General features: G+C 42.4%; 1 protein-coding gene across 10 annotated transcripts in view; it reads left to right on the top strand.

Moving 5' to 3' along the window:
* LOC112245125 (C2 domain-containing protein 5) overlaps positions 1–22274 on the top strand; it is a 43020-nt gene that overhangs the window by 17485 nt on the left and 3261 nt on the right. For 3 of the 10 annotated variants that reach the window (XR_002952687.2, XM_024413106.2, XM_024413113.2), the window contains 16 exons: positions 1732–1840; positions 13606–13720; positions 13866–14039; positions 14230–14421; positions 15869–16055; positions 16176–16340; positions 16436–16480; positions 17565–17705; positions 17854–17917; positions 18004–18065; positions 18160–18258; positions 18383–18472; positions 18631–18703; positions 20333–20425; positions 21007–21042; positions 21311–21442. Coding sequence is in view for 9 of the 10 variants with exons in the window: in XM_024413106.2 (XP_024268874.1) it covers positions 1732–1840; positions 13606–13720; positions 13866–14039; positions 14230–14421; positions 15869–16055; positions 16176–16340; positions 16436–16480; positions 17565–17705; positions 17854–17917; positions 18004–18065; positions 18160–18258; positions 18383–18472; positions 18631–18703; positions 20333–20425; positions 21007–21042; positions 21311–21442 (1777 nt within the window). In the remaining variant the exon portion in view is untranslated. The remainder of the gene's footprint in view (positions 1–1731; positions 1841–13605; positions 13721–13865; positions 14040–14229; positions 14422–15868; positions 16056–16175; positions 16341–16435; positions 16481–17564; positions 17706–17853; positions 17918–18003; positions 18066–18159; positions 18259–18382; positions 18473–18630; positions 18704–20332; positions 20426–21006; positions 21043–21310; positions 21443–22274) is intronic. The other 7 variants (XM_024413108.2, XM_024413109.2, XM_024413111.2 and 4 more) reach the window with 7 other exon arrangements.

The following is a 22274-nucleotide window of genomic DNA, read 5'->3' on the forward strand; positions in this document are numbered from 1 at the left end:
GATTGTAGCCTCAAGTCTTCTTGGGTATAACACTACAAGCTTGGCACACCTGTATTTTGGAGTTTCTCCCATTGAGAGTCCTTTAGATGTCTTTTGGCAAAGTCCAAGCAGGCTGTCGTGCCTTTTACTGAGGAGTGGCTTCCGTCTGGCCACTCTACCATAAATTCCTGTTTGGTGGAGTGCAGCATCAATGGTTGTCCTTCTGGAAGGTTCTCCCATCTCCACAGAGGAACTCTGGAGCTCTGTCAGAGTGACCATCTGGTTCTTGTTCACCTCCCCCAATCAATTGATTGGACATGATTTGTAAAGGCACACATCTGTCTATATAAGGTCCCACAGTTGACAGTGCATGTCAGAGCAAAAACCAAGCCATGAGGTCGTAGGAATTGTCTATAGAGCCCCGAGACAGGATTGTGTCTGCACTGATCTGGTGAAGGGTACCAAAACATTTCTGCAGCATTGAAGGTCCCCAAGAAGACAGTGGCCACCATAATTCTTAAGTGGAAGAAGCTTGGAACAACGAAGACTCTTCCTAGAGCTGGCCGCCCGGCCAAACAGAGCAATCGGGGGAGGAGGGCCTTGGTCAGGGAGGTGACCAAGAATGCAAAAGTCACTCTGAAAGAGTTCTGGCGTTCCTCGAGGGAGATGGAAAAATCTTTCAGGACAACCATCTCTGCAGCACTCCACCAAATCAGGCCATTATGGTAGAGTGGCCAGATGGAAGACACTCTTCAGTAAAAGGCACATGACATCCCACTTGGAGTTTGCCAAAAGGAATCTAAATATTCTCAGACCATGAGAAACAAGATTCGCTGGTCTGATGAAACCAAGATTGAATTCTTTGGCCTGAATTCCAAGCGTCACGTCTGGAGGAAACCTGGCATCTCTACGGTGGAACATGGTGATGGGAGTATCATGCTGTGGGGATGTCTTTCAGCGGCAGGGACTGGGAGACTAGTCAGGATCGAGGGAAAGATGAACATAGCAAAATACAGAGATCCTTGATGAAAACCTGCTCAGGACCTCAGACTGGGGTGAAGGTTCACCTTCCAACAGGACAACAACCCTGAGCACACAGCCAAGACAACGCAGGAGTGACTTCGGGACAAGTCTGAGTGGCCCAGCCAAAACCCGGACTTGAACCCGATCGAACATCTTTGGAGAGACCTGAAAATAGCTGTGCAGCAATGCTACCCATCCAATCTGACAGAACATGAGAAGATCTGCAGAGAAGAATGGGAGAAACTCCCCAAATACAGTTGTGCCATGCTTGTAGTGTCATACCCAAGAAGACTCAAGGTGGTAATCACTGCCAAAGGTGCTTCAGCAAGTACTGAGTAAAGGGTCTGAGTACTTATGTTGATGTAATTTTTAAGACATTTCTAAAAACCTGTTTTTGCTTTGTCATTTTGGGTTATTGTGTGTAGATTGATTAGTAAAAAAACTAATTTTAGAATAAGGCTGTAACCTAACAAAATGTGAGAAAGTCAAGGGGTCAGAATACTTTCCGAAGGCACTGTATATATGTGTGGACAGAGACTATAAGTCAGTATGGGTTTTTCTCTTCTATCTTATGCCCTTACAACCCTGCATGTTATTGTTTGAAGAAGACAAGGTTGAGCATGCCAATCCTTAATTCAACTGTTTCCCAAGTAAACAGATGTCCTGGAGACAGGTTTGAACCCTGACTCCTGACTTTTATTGTAACTGACCCCATTTGTATCTTTTCAGGAGTTCCCCATCTTCACGTTGACCTGTTTCCCCCCTGGCTTCTTGGTTCACGTCGGGGGCGTGGTCAGCACCCGCTCGGTCAAGCTGCTTGACCGCATACACAACCCCGGTGAGTTCCACAAGAACGCACCGTCCTGGCTATAGGAAAACACATGTTGTATTACATGTTGCACTGTAGTTTCCAGGCTAGTTCGATCATGTTTATGACATGACCCGCTCACCCAGTGGGTGAGGGGTGTGTCACACATCATGGGATCAGTGTGTTAGACAGCTAGAGTTAACCTGGATACCTCCCAATCCTAATTTTCATACCTAATTACTATTACTGTACCAAACTGGGTTTTACGGTATTGCTGGCAGTGCACAGAAGGGGGTGCTTTTTTTTCTCCAAAAGTAATAATAATAGTAACGCTAACAAAGTACTAGCGAATTCCCATAGCGGATGCTAGCTAAATGCTAAGAAGCGCAAGCGAACAGAAACTAATGCAAGGACAGACACCCCAGCTCATAAAGTTTTACAACTATCACAAATGGTTTGCTGCAGAAACAAATATTAGACAGCAGGGCTCAAGTTACACTTGAAATTCTGGGCTAAAATAGAAGAAGAGAGATATTGCTGGCTAGCCACCGGCTAGCAAGTGAGCAAATGCATAGCTGGAGCCCTGAGCTGAAGATAGTTAAAGTTATAAGATATTTCACTGGCAAACAATAGTGAATTTCAAGTGTAACTTGATCACATCTCTTACTCTGCACGACAGTGGATCATCACGTCAGGAAAGTGTCATGTCAGGTATCCTCTCTGGTGAGGATTTGGGTGCATGCGTAAGTAGAAAAAGGGCCAGGTAGGGCCAGTCCAGGTAGCAAATAATGGACTTCATCTGATATTTTCAGTGTCTTCAGAAAGTATTCATTCTCCTTGACTTATTCCACATGTTGTGTTATAGCCTTAATTCAGAATTGATTAAATGTTTTTTTTTTCTCACCCATTTAAGTACAATACCCCATAATGACAAAGTGAAAACATGTTTTAAGAAATGTTAATACATTTATTGAAAATTAAATAGAAATCTACTTTATATAAATATTCACACCCCTGAAAGTGACAAAGTGAATTCTCTCTCTCCCCAGTTTCAGCTTGCATCTAACTAGCGAGATTTAGGATATTTACTAGCCCATACCAGTGTCAAACTTAGCTATGTTATCAACATATGGCAGTACACAAACAAAATCTAGCTCGCTTATTTTGCCAGCTAGAAAAAAAAATCCATGAATGTATTCCGAAATGGTGGAGGATAGCTAGCTATAGCAAGCGAAAGTTATCAGCTGCCTTTTCAACAAGAAGCAACTGTGACCACATTGATCGTAAGATTCAAAAATACACTTTTCCACAGACCAAAATCCACAATTCACCCCGCCAAAGAAAACATGGCTCTGTGGCTTCACCCGAAATGCCACCCGATCCGCAAATGGATTCATGGCCGAAGAGTCACATTTCAGTTTAGCCCGCACTTGGCAGGCTATATAAAAAAAACTGCCACAGAACGACCGAATTACCGCATCCCAGAAACACCTTGAAAATGACTCTTTCCCATAGTACAAGCCTATCTATGGGGCGGCAGGTAGCCTAGTGGTTAAAGCGTTGGGCCAGTAACCGAAAGGTTGCTGGATCGAATCCATGAGCCGGCAAGGTAAAAATGTGTCGTTCCGCCCTTGAAAAAGGCAGTTAACCCACTGTCCCCTGTAAATAAGAATTTGTTCTTAACTGACTTGCCTAGTTAAATAAAGGTTAGAATAAAAATATGACAGCATCAGCAGTTGGCTACCAACAGCTGGCAGACATTTTACATTTGGTTTGTTTTATAAGTGTTATTTAGATGGAAGACATTAGCTAAATGCAGTAGCTCTATAACTAGCTAACGTTAGCATAGAGGTAGCAAGCTAGCTAGCTTTTTCATTTACCTGGTTCACCTCCATGCCAGTGATAATGCTTGCAGTATCTGCTTGCAGTCTCTGCTGACTGTTTGAGATGCGTTAGAAGTCACGTTAATTGTAGGGACAGCAACTTCTGAAGTCCTCTTTCCATTGTTGATAACCGTGGAAGTTCTCAGGGAAGAAATGCGCCCCACAGATTGATGAGTAGACTCCCAATGCGCCCACCTCATTTACACAAATTTATCCCACTTTTAAGAAGTTTTTCATTCACCGTATGACGCTGACCGCAGGGCGTTGTGGGATTGTTTCCGAAGTTAGAGCTGATTTGGAGAGAATCTTAAACCCAACTTTTAGAATAACGTTAAAATATTCTAATTGATTTAGGAGTTTGACATTTGTTAATGTTTTCTTGGGGTGCTCTAAGTTACTATTATATGGGTTCCTGGCATTGAGAAATAGGTGCTACACTGCTTTTAATTTTCAAAATCGTACACTATCCTTTTAAGGGAGTGTCTCAGTCTGTCATACAGGGGAAACACTGCTGGATATGTGGTTAGAGAGGACTTAAACCGGGAGCTGATAGTTGTGCACGTGTGGTAGTTGTGTGTGTGTAGTAGCTTACGCTGTGCTGTGTGGTGTTTGCTGTCCCTGGTGTTGAGGTTTGGTAGTGCATGTCTGTGTGCTGTGGCTTGGCTGTGTTGTGTGTTGTATTTTGGGCTTTAGGAGGCCTGTATCACTTAGTGTCCTGCCTAGCAGTAAAGAATGGTGTTTGTACATATGTGTAGGAGGAGACTCGGCCTATGAGGAACAGTTAAATATCAGTGCTTGTGTGAAAATGTCTTTGTCTGAGTGCAGCTGTATTGACCCTCTGGGAAGAATACATTTCGTTAAGCTTTCAGTGTCCGTTGAGTTTTTAGATGGAACGGAAAATATGGTGCTATACAACGTGACGGTCGGGAGTAGGCTACAGTACTAAGAGCATAACATTTCCACACCCTAATTGTATAATTGTAGTCTAACCAATACCTAAACGGATTCAGTGAAAATAAAAATCTAATGGATTTTTCAAGACCAGTCCCCATGCTTGCTAAAATAGTTGACCATAGTGAGTATTGACTATTGCATCAAATCCTATTGCTTCAATATGCTCTTTAAATAAATAAGACCTACACTGCTTTTAACAGCACATTACTAAACACTAGTGAGACTCATGTTGCCGCCAATAATTACATATGGGTCCATCCACAATGTATCAAAATAAAGAGAGGTGTTGGTTAACCTTTTGCGTGTAGGGGGCAGTATTTTTGTTTTTGGCTCCAATGTACTCATTTGAAACTGACTATTTCTCAGCCCCAGAAACTATAATATGCATACAATTGTCATATTAGGATAGAAAACACTTTAAAGTTTTCAAAACTGTCAAAATATTGTCTGTGAGTATAACAGAACTGATATTGCAGGTGAAAACCTGAGGAAAATCCAATCAGGAAGTGCCTCTTATTTTGAAACCTCTCTGTTCCTATGCATGCCTATCCTCCATTTTATAGGGATATCAACCAGATTCCTTTTTCTATGGCTTCCCTAAGGTGTCAACAGTCTTTAGACATAGTTTCAGGCTTTTATTTTGAAAAATGAGCGTGAAAGATCACATTGCATAAGTGGATAGGTGGGGGCTCTCAGAGTGAGTTTTGCACTACAGAGTAAGGCGGCCATTGTTTCTCCTAGTGTTTTTGAAAAACCTACACACCCATTTGATATATTATCGAATATATAATTTAAAAACAACCTGAGGATTGATTATAAAAAACGTTTGACATGTTTCTGTGGACATTATGGATATTATTTGGAATATACGTCGTGACCGCTCTTTCCTGTGGATTTCTGAACATAACGCGACAAACAAACGGAGGTATTTTGGGTATAAAAATAATCTTTATGGAACAAAAGGAACATTTGTTGTGTAACTTGGAGTCTCGTGAGTGAAAAGATCCGAAGATCATCAAAGGTAAACGATTAATTTGATTGCTTTTCTGATTTTCATGACCTAGCTACTTAATGCTTAGTGTACATAATGCTATGTTATGCTATTGATAAACTTACACAAATGCTTGGCTTGCTTTCGCTGTAAAGCATCATTTCAAAATCTAAGACGAGAGGTGAATTAACAAAAGGCTAAACTGTGTTTTGCAATATTGCACTTGTGATTTCATGAATATTTTTTTGTAATATTATTTGACTGTGCTATTCAGCGGTTGCTGACGAAAATGATCCCGCTAAAGGGATGGGTAGCGTCAAGAAGTTAAGGTATATTGTCCTGCTAACAGCCCATAATGGGCTATTATATTACTGAACATGGTGTCCAGGTCAGGATAACCAAAACATTTCTTTATTAAAGACTAAGAATGTTGGTACTTATTTATTTTGATCCAAAGCAGTGGATGAGTGAGTGACTAAGCTTAATGTAGGTGCCGGGCTATAGGACTGTGCCATCAACTTGATAATATATATAACGATATTTTGGAGATGATTTTGTTTTCAAAAAAACAAAAGCGAGCGATTTGTAATCTGAATAATGCCATAATAGTATTTGTAAAGGCCAAAACATGTATTTCCGTTTTTAGAGGGAGAGAAACGCTGGGCCAATTGTGTCGCCGCCCTATGGGACTCCCAATCACAGTTGGATGTGATTAATAATAATACTTTTTGTTGTATTATTATTTTTGTCTTTACTGGTCGACTAAACTGAAATTGTAACCTATCACGGTCGGTTGTGATATAGCAAACCTAACTTAAGTTTTACATTTGACGATAGAATTTTCCCCCTACCCACCTCCTAGGCAAGTCTATTGTCCTGCTACCTGCTAATAGCCATAATGGTGATGCACAACGTGACCGTGTGTGTTTGAAAGAGTATTCTCCAGTAAGCAACCATTTGTTTACCTTCATTAGCCTACTTTGTTCTAATATTTCTGTCATTCAGTGATATTTATTCCCATAGTAATTTGTTATGGATCCATAATGAAATAAACATCTGCATTTTGAATGTATTTATATCATTATTTTATTAACGAAAGCATAAAGATGCTGAAGAAATACAGTTCTGTACAGTATATGCTTTATCCAACATTTTGCAGTTGCAGGAGGTCACCCACACGCAGATTTATGTAGGTGCCAAGGCTATATGACTGTGCCATCAACTTGATTTTTTAGCAGACATCACTTGCTTATATTCAGTCAACACATATATCTTAAAAATATAATTGAACATGTTAGTTTCTCCATGCTCTACTCAGAGCGGCGCGAAACGGTGCTGAAATAGTCGTCCACAGCGGGTAGACAAAAAAAACGATATTTTGGAGATTATTTCATTTTTAAAAAAATGAAAGTTGGCGATTTAATCTGAATAAAGGCCATAATATTCTTTAGAAATATTTAACTTTCACACATTAACAAGTCCAATACAGCAAATGAAAGATAAACATCTTGTTAATCTACCCATCGCATCCGATTTCTAAAATGTTTTACAGCGAAAACACAACATATATTTATGTTAGATCACCACCACATTCAAAAACACACACAGACATTTTTCACAGCCAAGGATAGTCACAAAAGCAGAAATATAGATAAAATGAATCACTAACCTTTGATTATCTCCATCGGATGACACTCATAGGACATCATGTTATACATGTATTGTGTGTTTTGTTCGATAATGTGCATATATATAAAAAAATTCAGTTTACATTGGCGTGTTACGTGCAGTAATGTTTTGATTCCAAAACATCTGGTGATTTTGCAGAAATACTCACAAAAAACATTGATAAATGATGCAAGTGTTATTCACAGAATTAAAGATAAATGTATCTATGCAACCGCTGTGTCTGATTTCAAAAAAACTTTACGGAAAATAATAATCTGAGAACGGCGCTCAGAACCCAAAGAAATAGCCGCCATTTTGGCGTCAACAGAAGCTACAAAAAACACTAAATATTCACTTACCTTTTGAATATCTTCATCAGAAGGCAGTTCCAGGAATCCCAGTTTGACAATAAAGGACTGATTTGTTTCATAAACTTCCATAAAGCCCATCATTTAGCCACTTGTTGATAGCTTGTTCAGCCCAGCATTCAATCCTCAAAAAGCACGAGCAATTCCTCCAGACAAAAACTCAAAGTTCTGTTACAGGTCGTAGAAACAAGTCAAATGACGTATGCAATCCATATTTAGGATGTTTTAAACATTAACCAGCAATAAGGTTCCAACCGGAGAATTTAATTGTCTGAAGAAATGCATTGGAACGGAAGAACACTCTCTCGTGACCGCGCGCAATGAGACCGAGGCTTTCTGCCAGACCGCTCACTCAAAGAGCTATTATGAGCCCCTCCTTTATAGTAGAATCATACAACCAGAATCAAAAGACAGTGACATCTTGTGGAAGCCCTAGAAGTGCATGCACATCCATATCTAAAATGGACATCAAATGGCACTGTTTTCAAAATCGAGTTCTCACTTCCTGTTTGGATTTCTTCTCATGTTTTTGTCTGCCATATGAGTTCTGTTATACTCACAGACATAATTCAAACCGTTTTAGAAACTTCAGGGTGTTTTCTATCCACCAGTAGTAATAATATGCTTATATTCCCATCTGGGAAAGAGTAGGAGGCAGTTTACTCTGGGCACGCCTTTCATCCAAAAGTGAAAATGCTGCCCCCTAGCCCCAACAGGTTATATTCAGTCAACACACATCTTAAGAATATCATGGAATATAATTGAACTTGTTAGTTTCTCCATGCTCGACTCAGAGCAGCGTGAAACGGTGCTGAAATAGTCATCCACAGCGAGTAGGCTATATATAACGATATTTTGGAGATTATTTCATTTAAAAAAAAATACCTATAGCAGTAGCCATTGCATGGATTGAGGGAGACCATGCCATCCTGGCTGATGCTCAGACTCTGCTTGCAGATGTAAGAGAAGAAATCTGTACTGCCCTGCCCACTTCACTGGAAACTGCAGTTCTGAAATACATCAAAAAGCTTAGACTTCTGCATGAAGCCCATACATGCCACAGCTGCCTCCTCAGCTGCCTCCCAGAGACCCTGGGTTCGAGGCTTGTTATTCAGTGAAATCGGGGCGGCAGGTAGCCTAGTGGTTAGAGCGTTGGACTAGTAACCGAGAAGTTGCAATATCGAATCCCTGAGCTGACAAGGTAAAAATCTGTCGTTCTGCCCCTGAACAAGGCAGTTAACCCACTGTTCCTAGGCCGTCATAGAAAATAAGAATTTGTTCTTAACGGACTTGCCTATTTAAAGGTAAAAAATATAAATATATATATTTTAAATAAAATCATCCCATGTGAAGAGTCAAATCATTTTAATTGAAGTTCAATTCGTAACTAAATTGTTTTTTAAGATTTCTATTGGAAGGATTTAATCATTTGCAATTGTCTACTTATAAGGTGAAAGGTTTATGTCTCCATATGATATGGTAAATATATCCAATGCAAAAAAAACATCTTAAATGGTATTAATATTCATTCCCATATATTCCCGTTAATTCACACGGTAAGTTTTGACCTCTGAATATTACCTAAAATATGCAACTCTAGTTGCAACACTCCCTAGCGAGTTCCAAACTGCCTCTGGAAGCAACGTCGGCACAAGAACTGTTCGTCAGGAGCTTCGTGAAATGGGTTTCCATGGCCGCACGCACACAAGCCTAAGATCACCATCCGCAATGCCAAGCTTCGGATGGAGTGGTGTAAAACTCGCCGCCATTGGACTCTGAAGCAGTGGAAACGCCTTCTCTGGAGTGATGAATCATGCTTCACCATCTGACGGACATATCTGGGTTTGGCGGATGTCAGGAGAACGCTACCTGCCCCTATGCATAGTGCCAACTGTAATGTTTGGTGGAGGAGGAATAATACTCTGGGGCTGTTTTTCATGGTTCTGGCTAGGCCCCTTAGTTTCGAACTTAGCTTCGAACTTTGTGGCCACAGTTTGGGCATACATAGTAGTATCATCTGCGTATGTGACTGACCGCCTCGATTCGGTCTTATGTTGTAAAATTTGAAAATGTGTTTTTCACATTGAATTAAAGTAGAGACTCAGCTAGAAAATGGTATTTCATACACTGCAGTTGAAGAACAATGGAAAAGTAATTCTGCTTTGAAAGTTGATAAACTTGTAACCCCATTTTTGCGAAAATTTTCTTTGTCTACATTCAGCATTGTTCACACCCTCTTAAACCTTAGGCCCTCCGATCTCTTTAAAGATTTACATGTGAGGCCATTTGCTAAACATAGTGTTTAGTAAACAACCAAAGATTTCAAAACTAAAAGCGGTGAAAGTAGTAACCAACTATAAGGAAAAACTCCTGGTAAAAATACATTATCTAGTCCTTGGCCTATATCCTTATCTGACTTTGGTGCAGGTCATGTTGTTCTTCAAATTAGTCTCTGGTAAACACACACTATATCAAATAAAAAGTTGATTTGTCACATGCACAGGATACAGAAGGTGTAAACAGTACATTGAAATGGTTACTTACATAGTAGCAATATCAAAAATAGTGTCCAGATAAAACTATTTTATCATTTTTACATGACGGTTACCTGACACGCTTGTCTAAATTGATGGGTCATGTGAAGGAAATGTTGCAACCAACCCCAGCCACATCTAGTTAAGTGGATGGGTCACTACTGTCTAGACTTGTACACGTTCATGAAATACAATAGATGGCCTTAATCACCCCCAGATACACCTGGCTAACTTGATGGGCCATCTAATCATCTGGCTAAGTGTTTTGTTTAGACATGTACTGTAGCTAGCTAGCTAACAATGAACCGGCATAATCCCAACTCATACAACCACCATCCAATACAAACATTGTCATAGTTGTAGTATGAATCTGCAGGTAGCTGAAGCTAACCCGCAGGTAGGGTTTCTGAGAATGCAAATGGGTTACATCCGTAACGTTCAATAGCTAGCTAACTATGAACAGGCGTCAGAACTCAGGCCTATTGAGGACAACAATGAAATAGCAGTATCAACAGTATCAAAAGCTTTTGACAGGTCCACAAACAAAGCAGCACATTTAATTTTCGTGTCAAAAGCATGGACAAGATCATTAATAACTAAAATGGTAACAGTAATAGTGCTATGCCCAGGCCTAAGGCCTGATTTTATTTACATTCACAATACATTTGTCAGATAAAAAAAGATCAAATTTGTACATTTACCAATGATTCAAGAATCGTAGCTAGACAAGGATGCCTTGAAATGGGGTGATAATTATTACGATCACTACTATCCCTGCCCTTAAGGAATGGCAGCACGAGCTGATTTCCATGCTTTTGGAATATTTCCTGATACCAGTGTTAAATAAAAATTGTGTTTATTAAGCCAACAGTGATGGGTGCTGCACAGTTAAGCAGACCGGGATCCGGTTAGTCGGGCCCTGTGGATGTCTTCTCTATTGCTAGCAAAGCTTCCAGGACATATTTTTCGGTAAATAGCCTAAAAGAAAAGCTTTGACTATAATTTCTCTGATCATTCAGCACATTTCCCCTATCAACATCCAGCCCAATATAATTATGAATAGGCTTAGAAGTTCTTTCCAAAAGAGCCCGCTGAAATAAAATGACAGCATTTTTAAAAAGTAAATGAATTTGTTGTGGCAGAGAGGAGGAAGTGGAACCCTTCAGGGATTTGACAGTTTTCCACAATTTAGCCGTGTTCCCATTACAATTCGAAAGGGCTGTAACATAATAGTCATGTTTAGCCTTTCTGATTTGTCTTACACAAGGATTCCTCAGTTTAATAACTTGCCAGTCCAGGCCTAAAGCCTGTGTTCCAGGCATCATTTATTTTATGAATGACTTCTGATATTTCCGGAGTGTACCAGGCATTCGCTCTACCCTTTAAGGGAACATTATTAAGGCACATCAGTAAGGATCATAGCCTTCACCTGGATTTATGTCATGAAAAGAGCAGGTGTTCTTAATTTTTGTTTACTCCGTGTGTGTGTATTAATGTTTTATTACTCAAACTACCGGCGGGCCGGATTGGTCCCCCTCCGTATGTTTGATACCCCTGCCTTAGACTGTAGAGAGATCTGCTAGTGAATGCCTCTTCTCTTTCTCTCCTCTCTTTAGCCTTTACCTCTCTCCCTGCTTGTCTAATTCCACAGCATATCTTTGATCATTCTTCTCACCATATCTGCTTTTCTCTCTACCTTGTTCTCGCTTCTTTCTCTTTCTCTCTCTCTGCTAGACTCTGGTATTGACTCAGTGGTCTGTGTCTTTGCAATTACTGTGGTGCTGTTGTGTTGTAGTTTGTATCTTCTCTTTTTCCTCTCTTTCTGTACTAATGGTGTGTGTTGTTCTGGCCCAGTGTTGGGTAACACGCGCTCTTACAAACTGCTAGACTGGAATAGTGTCGCTGCAGGTACCTCCCTCCTCCTACTGGTCTCACACACTGGAGACATGGCAGCTCACTGAAACACACCCACCCACCCAGGCACACAAATATGGGTGTCTGCAAGCATCTAGTTACAGCTCTAAACTAAAGCTCTGTTTCTTTCACTGAGCTGCCATCCTCCTCTCTCCTAGTCTGTGTATGTGTGTGTGTGTGTGTGTGTGTGCTGAGCATGCGCTAAGCCCCCCCCAGTCCTTCCCCTTGGCTAGCCCACCATCCCAAGCTGCTACAGCAGTGTGTGACACATTGCATCCCTAAAGTTCTCCCTGCGCTTCAGTAATGCTCCTCTAAGAAGCCTGTCCAGGTTAAAACTGAGACAGACTGGGTATGTGCGTCATCCCTGGATTCACTGGGCCGTATTCATGCTGGGAGGGGGGAAGAGACAAGAGGATGGAGGGGGGTACAGGAATGGAGGGAGTGTGAGACACCGGGTAGTGTAGTTAGAGACAGGGCTGTGTTGGTTCAAGATCTGTGATGAATGAATATGGCCCTCCTCTGCCCATGCGTGTGGATGTGAGCGTACCTGTGAGACATGCTGCTTCTTTTAGAGAGGGCTCTGCTCTGGGTCTGTTATGCCTGAGCCATTTATCCATCCATCTCACATCCTTCCTTCCTCCCCGTGTCTCCATTTTCCTCTCTCTCTCCCTTCTTCCCTCTCTATCATCTCTATCTCTCTTTGAGCATGTGGCCTCTCCCAGGAGGTACAGAGTGGACCCATGGTTATTATTAAGGACCATGGTTCAGCCTCCACCAGGTGTCCCTCATTTGAGTATGATGAAGGCTCTGAGAAGGGCCTCTTATCCTCCTTGCCTGGCCTTATATGAGGCCAGGGTCTTGTTCAGGAGCCTCAAAAACTGTAGATAATGTTTTGAAACAGGAAGGCACTTATCCAATAACAATACTCCTATTAATTTCATTTTTTTTAACATTTATATTTTTTTAGCTTTGGTGTGAACGACTGAACACAATACTTTATGGGAATGAAGTTAAGGAGATGTAGGGGGTTGGGACGCCACCCTACATTCCTGTCTTCCTGTGATTGGCTGGCCTGGAGATGATGCTATGAGATGAGAACAGCCCAGACACTAACTAAACACCTTCATTATGTTCATCATCGTCATCAACATCATGTTCACTGTGTTACGAACTGACAGTTTGGTTAAGTGGTACCTGCTTGCTATGATACACCATTTTAACACAATCAGCAAAAAAAAAGTGTCAGTTCATTCCCTGTTGCTTCTTATTTAATGGTATTCGCTAGTTTCGATACTTCTAGTTTCTGATGGTCAGTAAGTTTCTAAAAGAAGCTAGTTTCTAATAGGTTTTAGTTTCTGATAGTCAGCTAATTTCTGATTGTCGCGTTTCTGGTAGACAGTCAGTCAGGTATCCAGCCAGTGTGTGTGTCTGTGTCGCTATGTATGTGTGTCTGTGTATGACATTATGTGTGTTTGTGTTGCAGACGAGCCGGAGACGAGGGACGCGTGGTGGGAGGAGATTCGTCAGGAGATTAAGTCTCATGCAAAAGCCCTGGGTTGCCACGCTGTGGTGGGATACAGCGAGAGCACAAGCATCTGGTACACTGCACACACACACAATACAAAAACCAAAGTTGTATTTCAAAGTCTGTTAGTGCATTATAGGCACAGAAAGTTATAAAGTTATGTGGATCTAAAGTTATCCACTATCTCTCTCTCTCCACCCTCCCTCCTGTTCCCACAGTGAGGAGGTGTGTATCCTGTCTGCATCTGGCACAGCGGCCATGTTGAATCCCAGATTCATGCGTGAGGGCTGTCTGGACACCGGCGGCAGCGACCACAGGTTATCACGACAACCACACCCCGGCATGGTGGGGTCGGAGAGGGGCGAGGGGGAAGTTAGCTCAACCTGGCTGGGGTAGGAACACACACACACACACACACTGCTGGATGGGTGTTAGTGTAGGTGTGAAAAGATTTGAGTAGCCAGGAGGTTTTGGACTAACCTAGTTATTGATTGCTTCTAAATGGAGAGGGGTGTTCTGAATTAATTGAATTTAAAAATGGTGTTCTAGCATTTTTTTCTGAGCTGTGTGTGTGTATTTCAGGTTTGAGGATGCGTCGCCCCCTAGCTGCGGGTTTGCTCACATCCCGTATGATGAGTTCAACATGCCGTTCCCAGCTCAGCTTACATACTGCTACCACTGTAGGAGACAGAAGGTCCCTGATGTGCTCTTTACTACAATAGACCTACCTGCTGAGGCTGAGGTTACTGGGAAGGGCTGCCTCATACAGGCCAGGTAACATACACACACTACCACCATATATCCTGTCTGTGTGGGTAATAAACTCAGCTAAAAGAGAACCGTCAACTGTGTTTATTTTCAGCAAACTTAACGTGTAAATGTTTGTATGAACATAAGATTCAACAACTGAGTCAAAAACTGAACAAGTTTCACAGACATGTGACTAACAGAAATTCAATAATGTGTCCGAGAACAAAGGGGGGGGTCAAAATGTAACAGTCAGTATCTGGTGTGGCCACCAGCTGCATTAAGTACTGCACCAGATTTACCATCTCACTGTGAGATGTTACCCCACTTCCACCAAGGCACCTGCAAGTCCCCGGACATTTCTGGGGGGAATGGCCCTAGCCCTCACCCTCCAATCCAACAGGTTCCAGACTTGCTCAATGGGATTGAGATCCGGGCTCTTCACTTGCCATGGCAGAATACTGACATTCCTGTCTTGCAGGAAGGGTACCACAAGAGAGAGGAGGATATCTTCCCTGTAACGCACAGCGTTGAGATTGCCTGCAATGACAACAAGCTCAGTCCGATGATGCTGTGACACACCGTCCCAGACCATGATGGACCCTCCACCTCCAAAACGATCACGCTCCAGAGTACAGGCCTCGGTGTAACACTCATTCCTTCGGCGATAAACGCATATCTGACCATCACCCCCAGTGAGACAAAACCGCGACTCGTCAGTGAAGAGCACTTTTTGCCAGTCCTATCTGGTCCAGCGACGGTGGGTTTGTGCCCATAGGCGATGTTGTTGCCCATGATGTCTGGTGAGGACCTGCCTTAAAAGCCCTCAGTCCAGCCTCTCTCAGCCTATTGCAGACAGTCTGAGCACTGATGGAGGGATTGTACATTCCTGGTGTAACTCGGGCAGTTGTTGTTGCCATCCTGTACCTGTCCTGCAGGTGTGATGTTCGGATGTATAGATCCTGTACAGATATTGTTACACGTGGTCTGCCACTGTGGATGATCAGCTGTCCCTGTAGCGCTGTCTTAGGCGTCTCACAGTACGGACATTGCAATTTATTGCCCTGCTCACATCTGCAGTCCTCATGCCTCCTTGCAGCATGCCTAAGGCATATTCACACAGCTGAGCAGGGACCATGGGGATCTTTCTTTTTGTGTTTTTCAGAGTCCGTAGAAAGGCCTCTTTAGTGTCCTAAGTTTTCATAACTATGACTTTAATTGCCTACCGTCTGTAAGCGGTTAATGTCTTAACGACCGTTCTAGAGGTGCATGTTCATTCATTGTTTGGAAAGCATGGGAAACAGTGTTTAAACCCTTTACAATGAAGATCTGTGAAGTTATTTGGATTTTTCCGAATTATCTTTGAAAGACAGGGTCCTGAAAAGGGGACGTTTCTTTTTTTTCTGAGCTTATTATGTTTTTTCGTATGAGGAAGGTGGCCCAGAGAGGTATGTAAAAGGATGTTATATTGCAGGTTGTGTCGAACGAAGAAGAAGGCCCAAGGGGAGGTGAATGCTACATCCATCTCTAACCTCCTCCCCTTCATGGAGTATGAGCTCCACACACAGCTGATGAACAAACTCAAACTGCGCTCCATGAATGCTCTGTTTGGACTCCGCATTCAGATCAGTGTGGGAGAAAACATGCTCCTGGGACTAGCTGTAAGTCTGTGTGTGTGGTGTATGTGTGCCTACCTCTCCTCCAGTCTTCTACGAGTTGTGTATCTGACGGGTCTGTGTGTGTGTCGTGTATATCCCTCTCTTTGACGTGTGTGCGTCCAGTCCGCAACGGGTGTGTACCTGTCAGCGCTGCCAGCTCCAGGTGGTATCCAGATAGCTGGAAAGACCCCCAGTGACCTGAGCTACGACCAACACATCTCCACCATGCAGAAACGCATCGATGACACCATCGCCAAGAACAAGGAGCTCTACAACATACACCCCCCGGTGAGAGGCACGCACACACAGCCATATGTGTGTAGGTGTAATTCTGTGTAAATATGAAAGTGATAGTTATCTCCTGTCTTTCTCTGGTTGTTAAGAAGTTATTTACGTTGGACCCTGAGGCATTCACCGGCCTGAATACGGTACTGAGCATGCCCAATTAGTGATGCATGCCACACTACCCTCTCTATTAATCAACTCTGTATGAGTACAACACCCTCTAGAATCACAGCTCTGTATGAGAACTACAGCCTTTCAAGAATTAAACCTCTATACGAGTACAATACTCTAGAATCACAATATGACTAGTCCTACAATTACAGCTGTACGAGTACAGTCCAGAATCACAGATCTACGGAAATGCATACACTCTAAAATCACAACTCTAAGTACAGTCTAGAATCAGAGCTCTATGATAGTACACTCAAGAACACAGCTAGTATGCTCATGCATTTTCAAGGGGCTATAGTTTTTCTTAACACAGAATATATTAGTGCAACAGATATGGCAGAAAATAGTTTATCAGATGACAACAGCAGTGCAATGCTACTTAGCTAGCATTAACACATGTACATTAGCTTACAATTCAAAAGCAAGCTATTTTCCTTTAGCAAAAATGATGCATGGCCATCATATTTCTAATGTTTTTCACAGAAAGAATATAGCCAGCTACATTTTCTAATGTTTGCATTTTAACTTATTACTGGAGAAAAACTACACCGGAGGAAAGTACTTGGGAAAAGTAACCTACATCTGTCAGAGCTCTGTCTGGTGATCCAATGACTAGAGCAAAGATATTTCATTCAAGTGGAGAAGTGAAACTAAAGCATGAAATGTGTCCTTTTCCATTGATGATTTGGCGCGAACCATGACTAGAGCAGAATTTACAATAAGAAGCATTTTAGATCTGCATTTTTAAAAAACGCAGCAAGGTATTTTATCTGAACTTTTCTGAGTGGAAAAAAAGATAAATGCTGCGTTAACCCAACCCCTGAAGAGTCTTCTCACTTTTCCTCCCTCCACTAAATTGTTGTGTGTGCTATTAACTAATGTAAAAACTTACTTTGATAGCGCCTTGGGTGTGGGTGAATTGGATGTAGCTACTTATTGTGTGGTTTGGACTGATGCTGTTGCTATGGGACTGTGACTAACTCAGCGGCTCACAACCTGGACAGGGTTGGTCGGAGCCACACACACCTATTGTTGTTTTTATTGCTCTTGTTGTAGGAGTGTATAGAGGAGGTGGTGGGGTCTCCTATCCCTGACAGACAGCGGTCCAGCAGACTGTTCAGGTCTACCTCTGAGAGTTCAGATGAGCTGTCCGAACTAGACCTGTCCCACGGCAAGAAGGATGCCTTTGTACTGGAGGTATGGCTGGCTGGGTGTCCTCTAACTGTAGGGTGTGTGTGTACTGTAGGGTGGGTGTGTGTGTACTGTTATGTTGGATGTGTAAATTGTAGTGTGTGGGCATAGTATAGGATGTGGTGTGTTAATGTATTTCTTCTCCTGTCTTCAGATTGATGACACTGATGCAGTAGAGGACATCCAATCCCTACTTACTGATGCCCCCATACCTGCAGGTATATAAACACTGTTCTACTAGAAATTATATTTTCTATTCAACTCTGCTCTTTCACCATGTCCGTCCATATGTCTGTCTCTCCAGGGTTCTACAGCTGTAACACGGAGGTCATGCCTGGGATTCACAACTGGACTTCAGGACTACAGGTCAGGCTCGCACATTGAAACACTACAACAACGACTACTACTACTTATTTTGCGATTTATAATATCTTACTCATTCTCTTCCATTCCTCCCAAGATGTTTACATCTGTCCGGGTCTACAGACTCAGTAATGCCAATCTGACCAACCAGGGCCTCAACAAGATCTTTACTGACCTCTGTGAGAACTTGCTCAAAGTAAGACCATACACACAAGAGGGAAGCACGGGTTAAGCGTTGGTGTTCCTCTTACTTATTCTACTTAATATACAACTTCCATATTAAATTGAACTGTCTGCTTTTTATTTGTCTGTGTGTGTAGAGTCTATACTTTAAGCTGCGTTCCATGATCCCCTGCTGTCTTTGCCATCTCAACTTCACTGTAGCCGTACCAGAAGAAGAACTCATACAGGTGAGAGGACATAAATACCTGAGCACACCTCTCCTATCTTGTCCATCTTAACTCGGTTTTGGTCAGTATCTTTATCTTACTTTTGTGTCATTAAATGATAGCAACAAGGTAAAAAGAGTTTCATTCTCTCATTTTCTCACATCCCCTCTCCCCTCCAGGTGGCGGTGACAGCCGTAGCCATGAGTTTTGACAAGGAGACTCAGCAGGCAGCAGACAAGGCTCTCACCAGGGGTCAGTATTCTGAAAGCCTATACAGTGGGGCAAAAAAGTATTTAGTCAGCCACCAATTGTGCAAGTTCTCCCACTTAAAAAGATGAGAGAGGCCTGTAATTTTCATCATAGGTACACTTCAACTATGACAGACAAAATGAGAAAATCACATTGAATTTATTTGCAAATTATGGTGGAAAATAAGTATTTGGTCAATAACAAAAGTTTATCTCAATACTTTGTTGGCAATGACAGAGGTCAAATGTTTTCTGTAAGTTTTTACAAGGTTTTCACACACTGTTGCTGGTATTTTGGCCCATTCTTCCATGCAGATCTCCTCTAGAGCAGTGATATTTTGGAGCTGTTGCTGGGCGACACGGACTTTCAACTCCCTCCAAAGATTTTCTATGGGGTTGAGATCTGGAGACTGGCTAGGCCACTCCAGGACCTTGAAATGCTTCTTACGAAGCCACTCCTTCGTTGCCCGGGCGGTGTGTTTGGGATCATTGTCATGCTGAAAGACCCAGCCACGTTTCATCTTCAATGCCCTTGCTGATGGAAGGAGGTTTTCACTCAAAATCTCACGATACATGGCCCCATTCATTCTTTCCTTCAGTCGTCCTGGTCCCTTTGCAGAAAAACAGCCCCAAAGCATGATGTTTCCACCCCCATGCTTCACAGTAGGTATGGTGTTCTTTTGATGCAACTCAGCATTCTTTGTCCTCCAAACACGATGAGTTGAGTTTTTACCAAATAGTTATATTTTGGTAAAAAACAAGCTTCAGACGGGCCTGGACATGTACTGGCTTAAGCAGGGGGACATGTCTGGCACTGCAGGATTTGAGTCCCTGGCGGCATAGTGTGTTACTGATGGTAGGCTTTGTTACTTTGGTCCCAGCTCTCTGTAGGTCATTCACTAGGTCCCCCCATGTGGTTCTGGGATTTTTGCTCACCGTTCTTGTGATCATTTTGACCCCACGGCGTGAGATCTTGCGTGGAGCCCCAGATCGAGGGAGATTATCAGTGGTCTTGTATGTCTTCCATTTCCTAATAATTGCTCCCACAGTTGATTTCTTCAAACCAAGCTGCTTACCTATTGCAGATTCAGTCTTCCCAGCCTGGTGCAGGTCTACAATTTTGTTTCTGGTGTCCTTTGACAGCTCTTTGGTCTTGGCCATAGTGGAGTTTGGAGTGTGACTGTTTGAGGTTGTGGACAGGTGTCTTTTATACTGATAACAAGTTCATACGGGTGCCATTAATACAGGTAACGAGTGGAGGACAGAGGAGCCTCTTAAAGAAGAAGTTACAGGTCTGTGAGAGCCAGAAATCTTGCTTGTTTGTAGGTGACAAAATACTGATTGTCCACCATAATTTTCAAAAAAATTCATTAAAAATCCTACAATGTGATTTTCTGGATTTTTTTTGCTCATTTTGTCTGTCATAGTTGAAGTGTACCTATGATGAAAATTACAGGCCTCATCTTTTTAAGTAGGAAAACTTGCACAATTGGTGGCTGACTAAATACTTTTTTGCCCCACTGTATGTCAAGGCTTAGAGATAAGGTTCTGTAGTTAGGGCGAGCTAGAGAGATAAGACCCTCTACTTGAGTTGGTATATTCAGGTGGGTTGAGGGGTTTGTTTGTTTTCCAGGGAGTGGTGAGAATGAGGAACAGCTCCAGTTTTCTATGGAGCTGTGTGGAGAGTCAACCATCTCCAACAACCAGCCTACAGCCAAACCTTCAGGTACACCGCCACACCTTACCCCTTATAACCTCTAATCTTAACCACTATCAACTGCCTAACCTTTAACCTCCAATAACCATCCCATAGCAGACAAAACATCAGAAATCCCCTAACTGCCTGTAACCTCTCACCCTTGAAGCTCCCTTAACCCATAGTGTCCTATTCTGTCTTTTTTAATGTATTCTGTGATGGTTGTGTTAAATGTGAATTTACCACCGGAGACTGTTTCACCAGGTAAATACTGTAACAGTATGCCCAGGTAAATCTTCTTTCAGGTATTTTAGACCTGCAGCCCTGTCTGTATTTCTAGAAGAGAAACAATCCTGCTCGTCATTGGTCTGGAGAGAGAGGAGGGGTTAAACTAAAATGGCTGCCCTCCACCACCTCCATTTCAACCAAGACTAGGAGATGGGATTTAGGACTAGGGAACAAGATGTGGGTATAGGACTAGGGAATAGAACGTAGGAAAGGAAGCGTCTGTCTGAAAGGTATTGAGATACTGTGTGTTGCTGAGGACTGAAGAGTCAACACGTGGCGGTGGATCATGTTGTGTGTGTGTGTGTGTGTGTGTGTGTCGACAGGTGTTCCTGAGAGTGCCATGGTCCACTCGTCTCGAGGTAGGCTCCCCCCCACACCCCACCCCCTACCTGCTGCCATGGCTACCACGGTCCTGTTTTAAGTTCTCATCCTTACATTTTTTATTTTGTCCCGTGTTCTTTTCTTTATGTGTGTCTGTATTATGTCATGTGTGTATGCGGTTTTCGGTACGTGTGTACGGTGTGTGTGTGTGTGTGTGCACGCACGTGTGTATGCGGTGTGGATGTTCTCTCTGCATGTGTGGTGTGTGTTTGCGTGTGTACGTGTGGTGTGTGTATTTTTCTCCAGCTCCCTCGGTTGATTACGGTTCCTTTGCAGACAGATGCAGCACCTGGCTAGAGCTGCTTAGGCTGAAAGCTCACACCATAAGACGAGGATCAGTTAAGACAAGTAGGAGGACACAGTTGCTAGCACACTCTGGTACACACACACACACAAATATACACATCCCTCCCCGCATGCCGCTGTGGGGTGGAGCGTCTCAGATCATGCACCAGCTGATTAGCTAGAGTGTGAAAGTTGAAGCCCCGCCCCTCAGAGGGATAGCCAACCAACAGCCAGTGTATAACCTCTGACTCTGTCGCAATAGTGACTGACATGGAGGAAGTAAACATCAAGGAGTATCTTAAAACATGCTTAAAACGCACTTAAAATGTCTCACTAAAGCTGGTGACTGGGGGAAATGCATTTTGATATTTCTGCACTACGTAAATAAACAGTTTCATAAACTGTGATAATAACTGAGCATAATTAACTGGGTTTAAATGTCACAACACATTTCAAATCACACGGTATCCCCTTTATAATGCACTACTTCGGATCAGAGCCATATGGCAGATCCCTGTGTAACGCACTAACTGGGGAGTGATTTGAGATGTAGACTTAATGTTGTTCAAATTGTCTGTGAAGGTTCCTGGTCTGATTGAAGCATCATTCACTATGTTACAAGATGGAACATCTTTCACACTCTGGCTTGTTTCAATCATTCTGCTTAACAGACTGCCTTCTGTTCTGTATCGATCATACACACACATAGGCTAATTCAAACAAACGCACATAGGGACTCTCTCACACCCACACACGGGTACAGTGCCTTCAGAAAGTATTCATACCCCTTGACTTATTTAAAATTGTTACAGCCTGAATTCAAAATGTATTAAATGTATTCTCCACCCCCCTCATTCATCTACACACAATGCCCCATAATGACATGGTAAAAACGTGTTTTCAGAAATTTTAAATGTATTGAAAA

The sequence above is a fragment of the Oncorhynchus tshawytscha genome, linkage group LG06 (assembly GCF_018296145.1).
Source record: "Oncorhynchus tshawytscha isolate Ot180627B linkage group LG06, Otsh_v2.0, whole genome shotgun sequence".
NCBI lineage: Eukaryota > Metazoa > Chordata > Actinopteri > Salmoniformes > Salmonidae > Oncorhynchus > Oncorhynchus tshawytscha.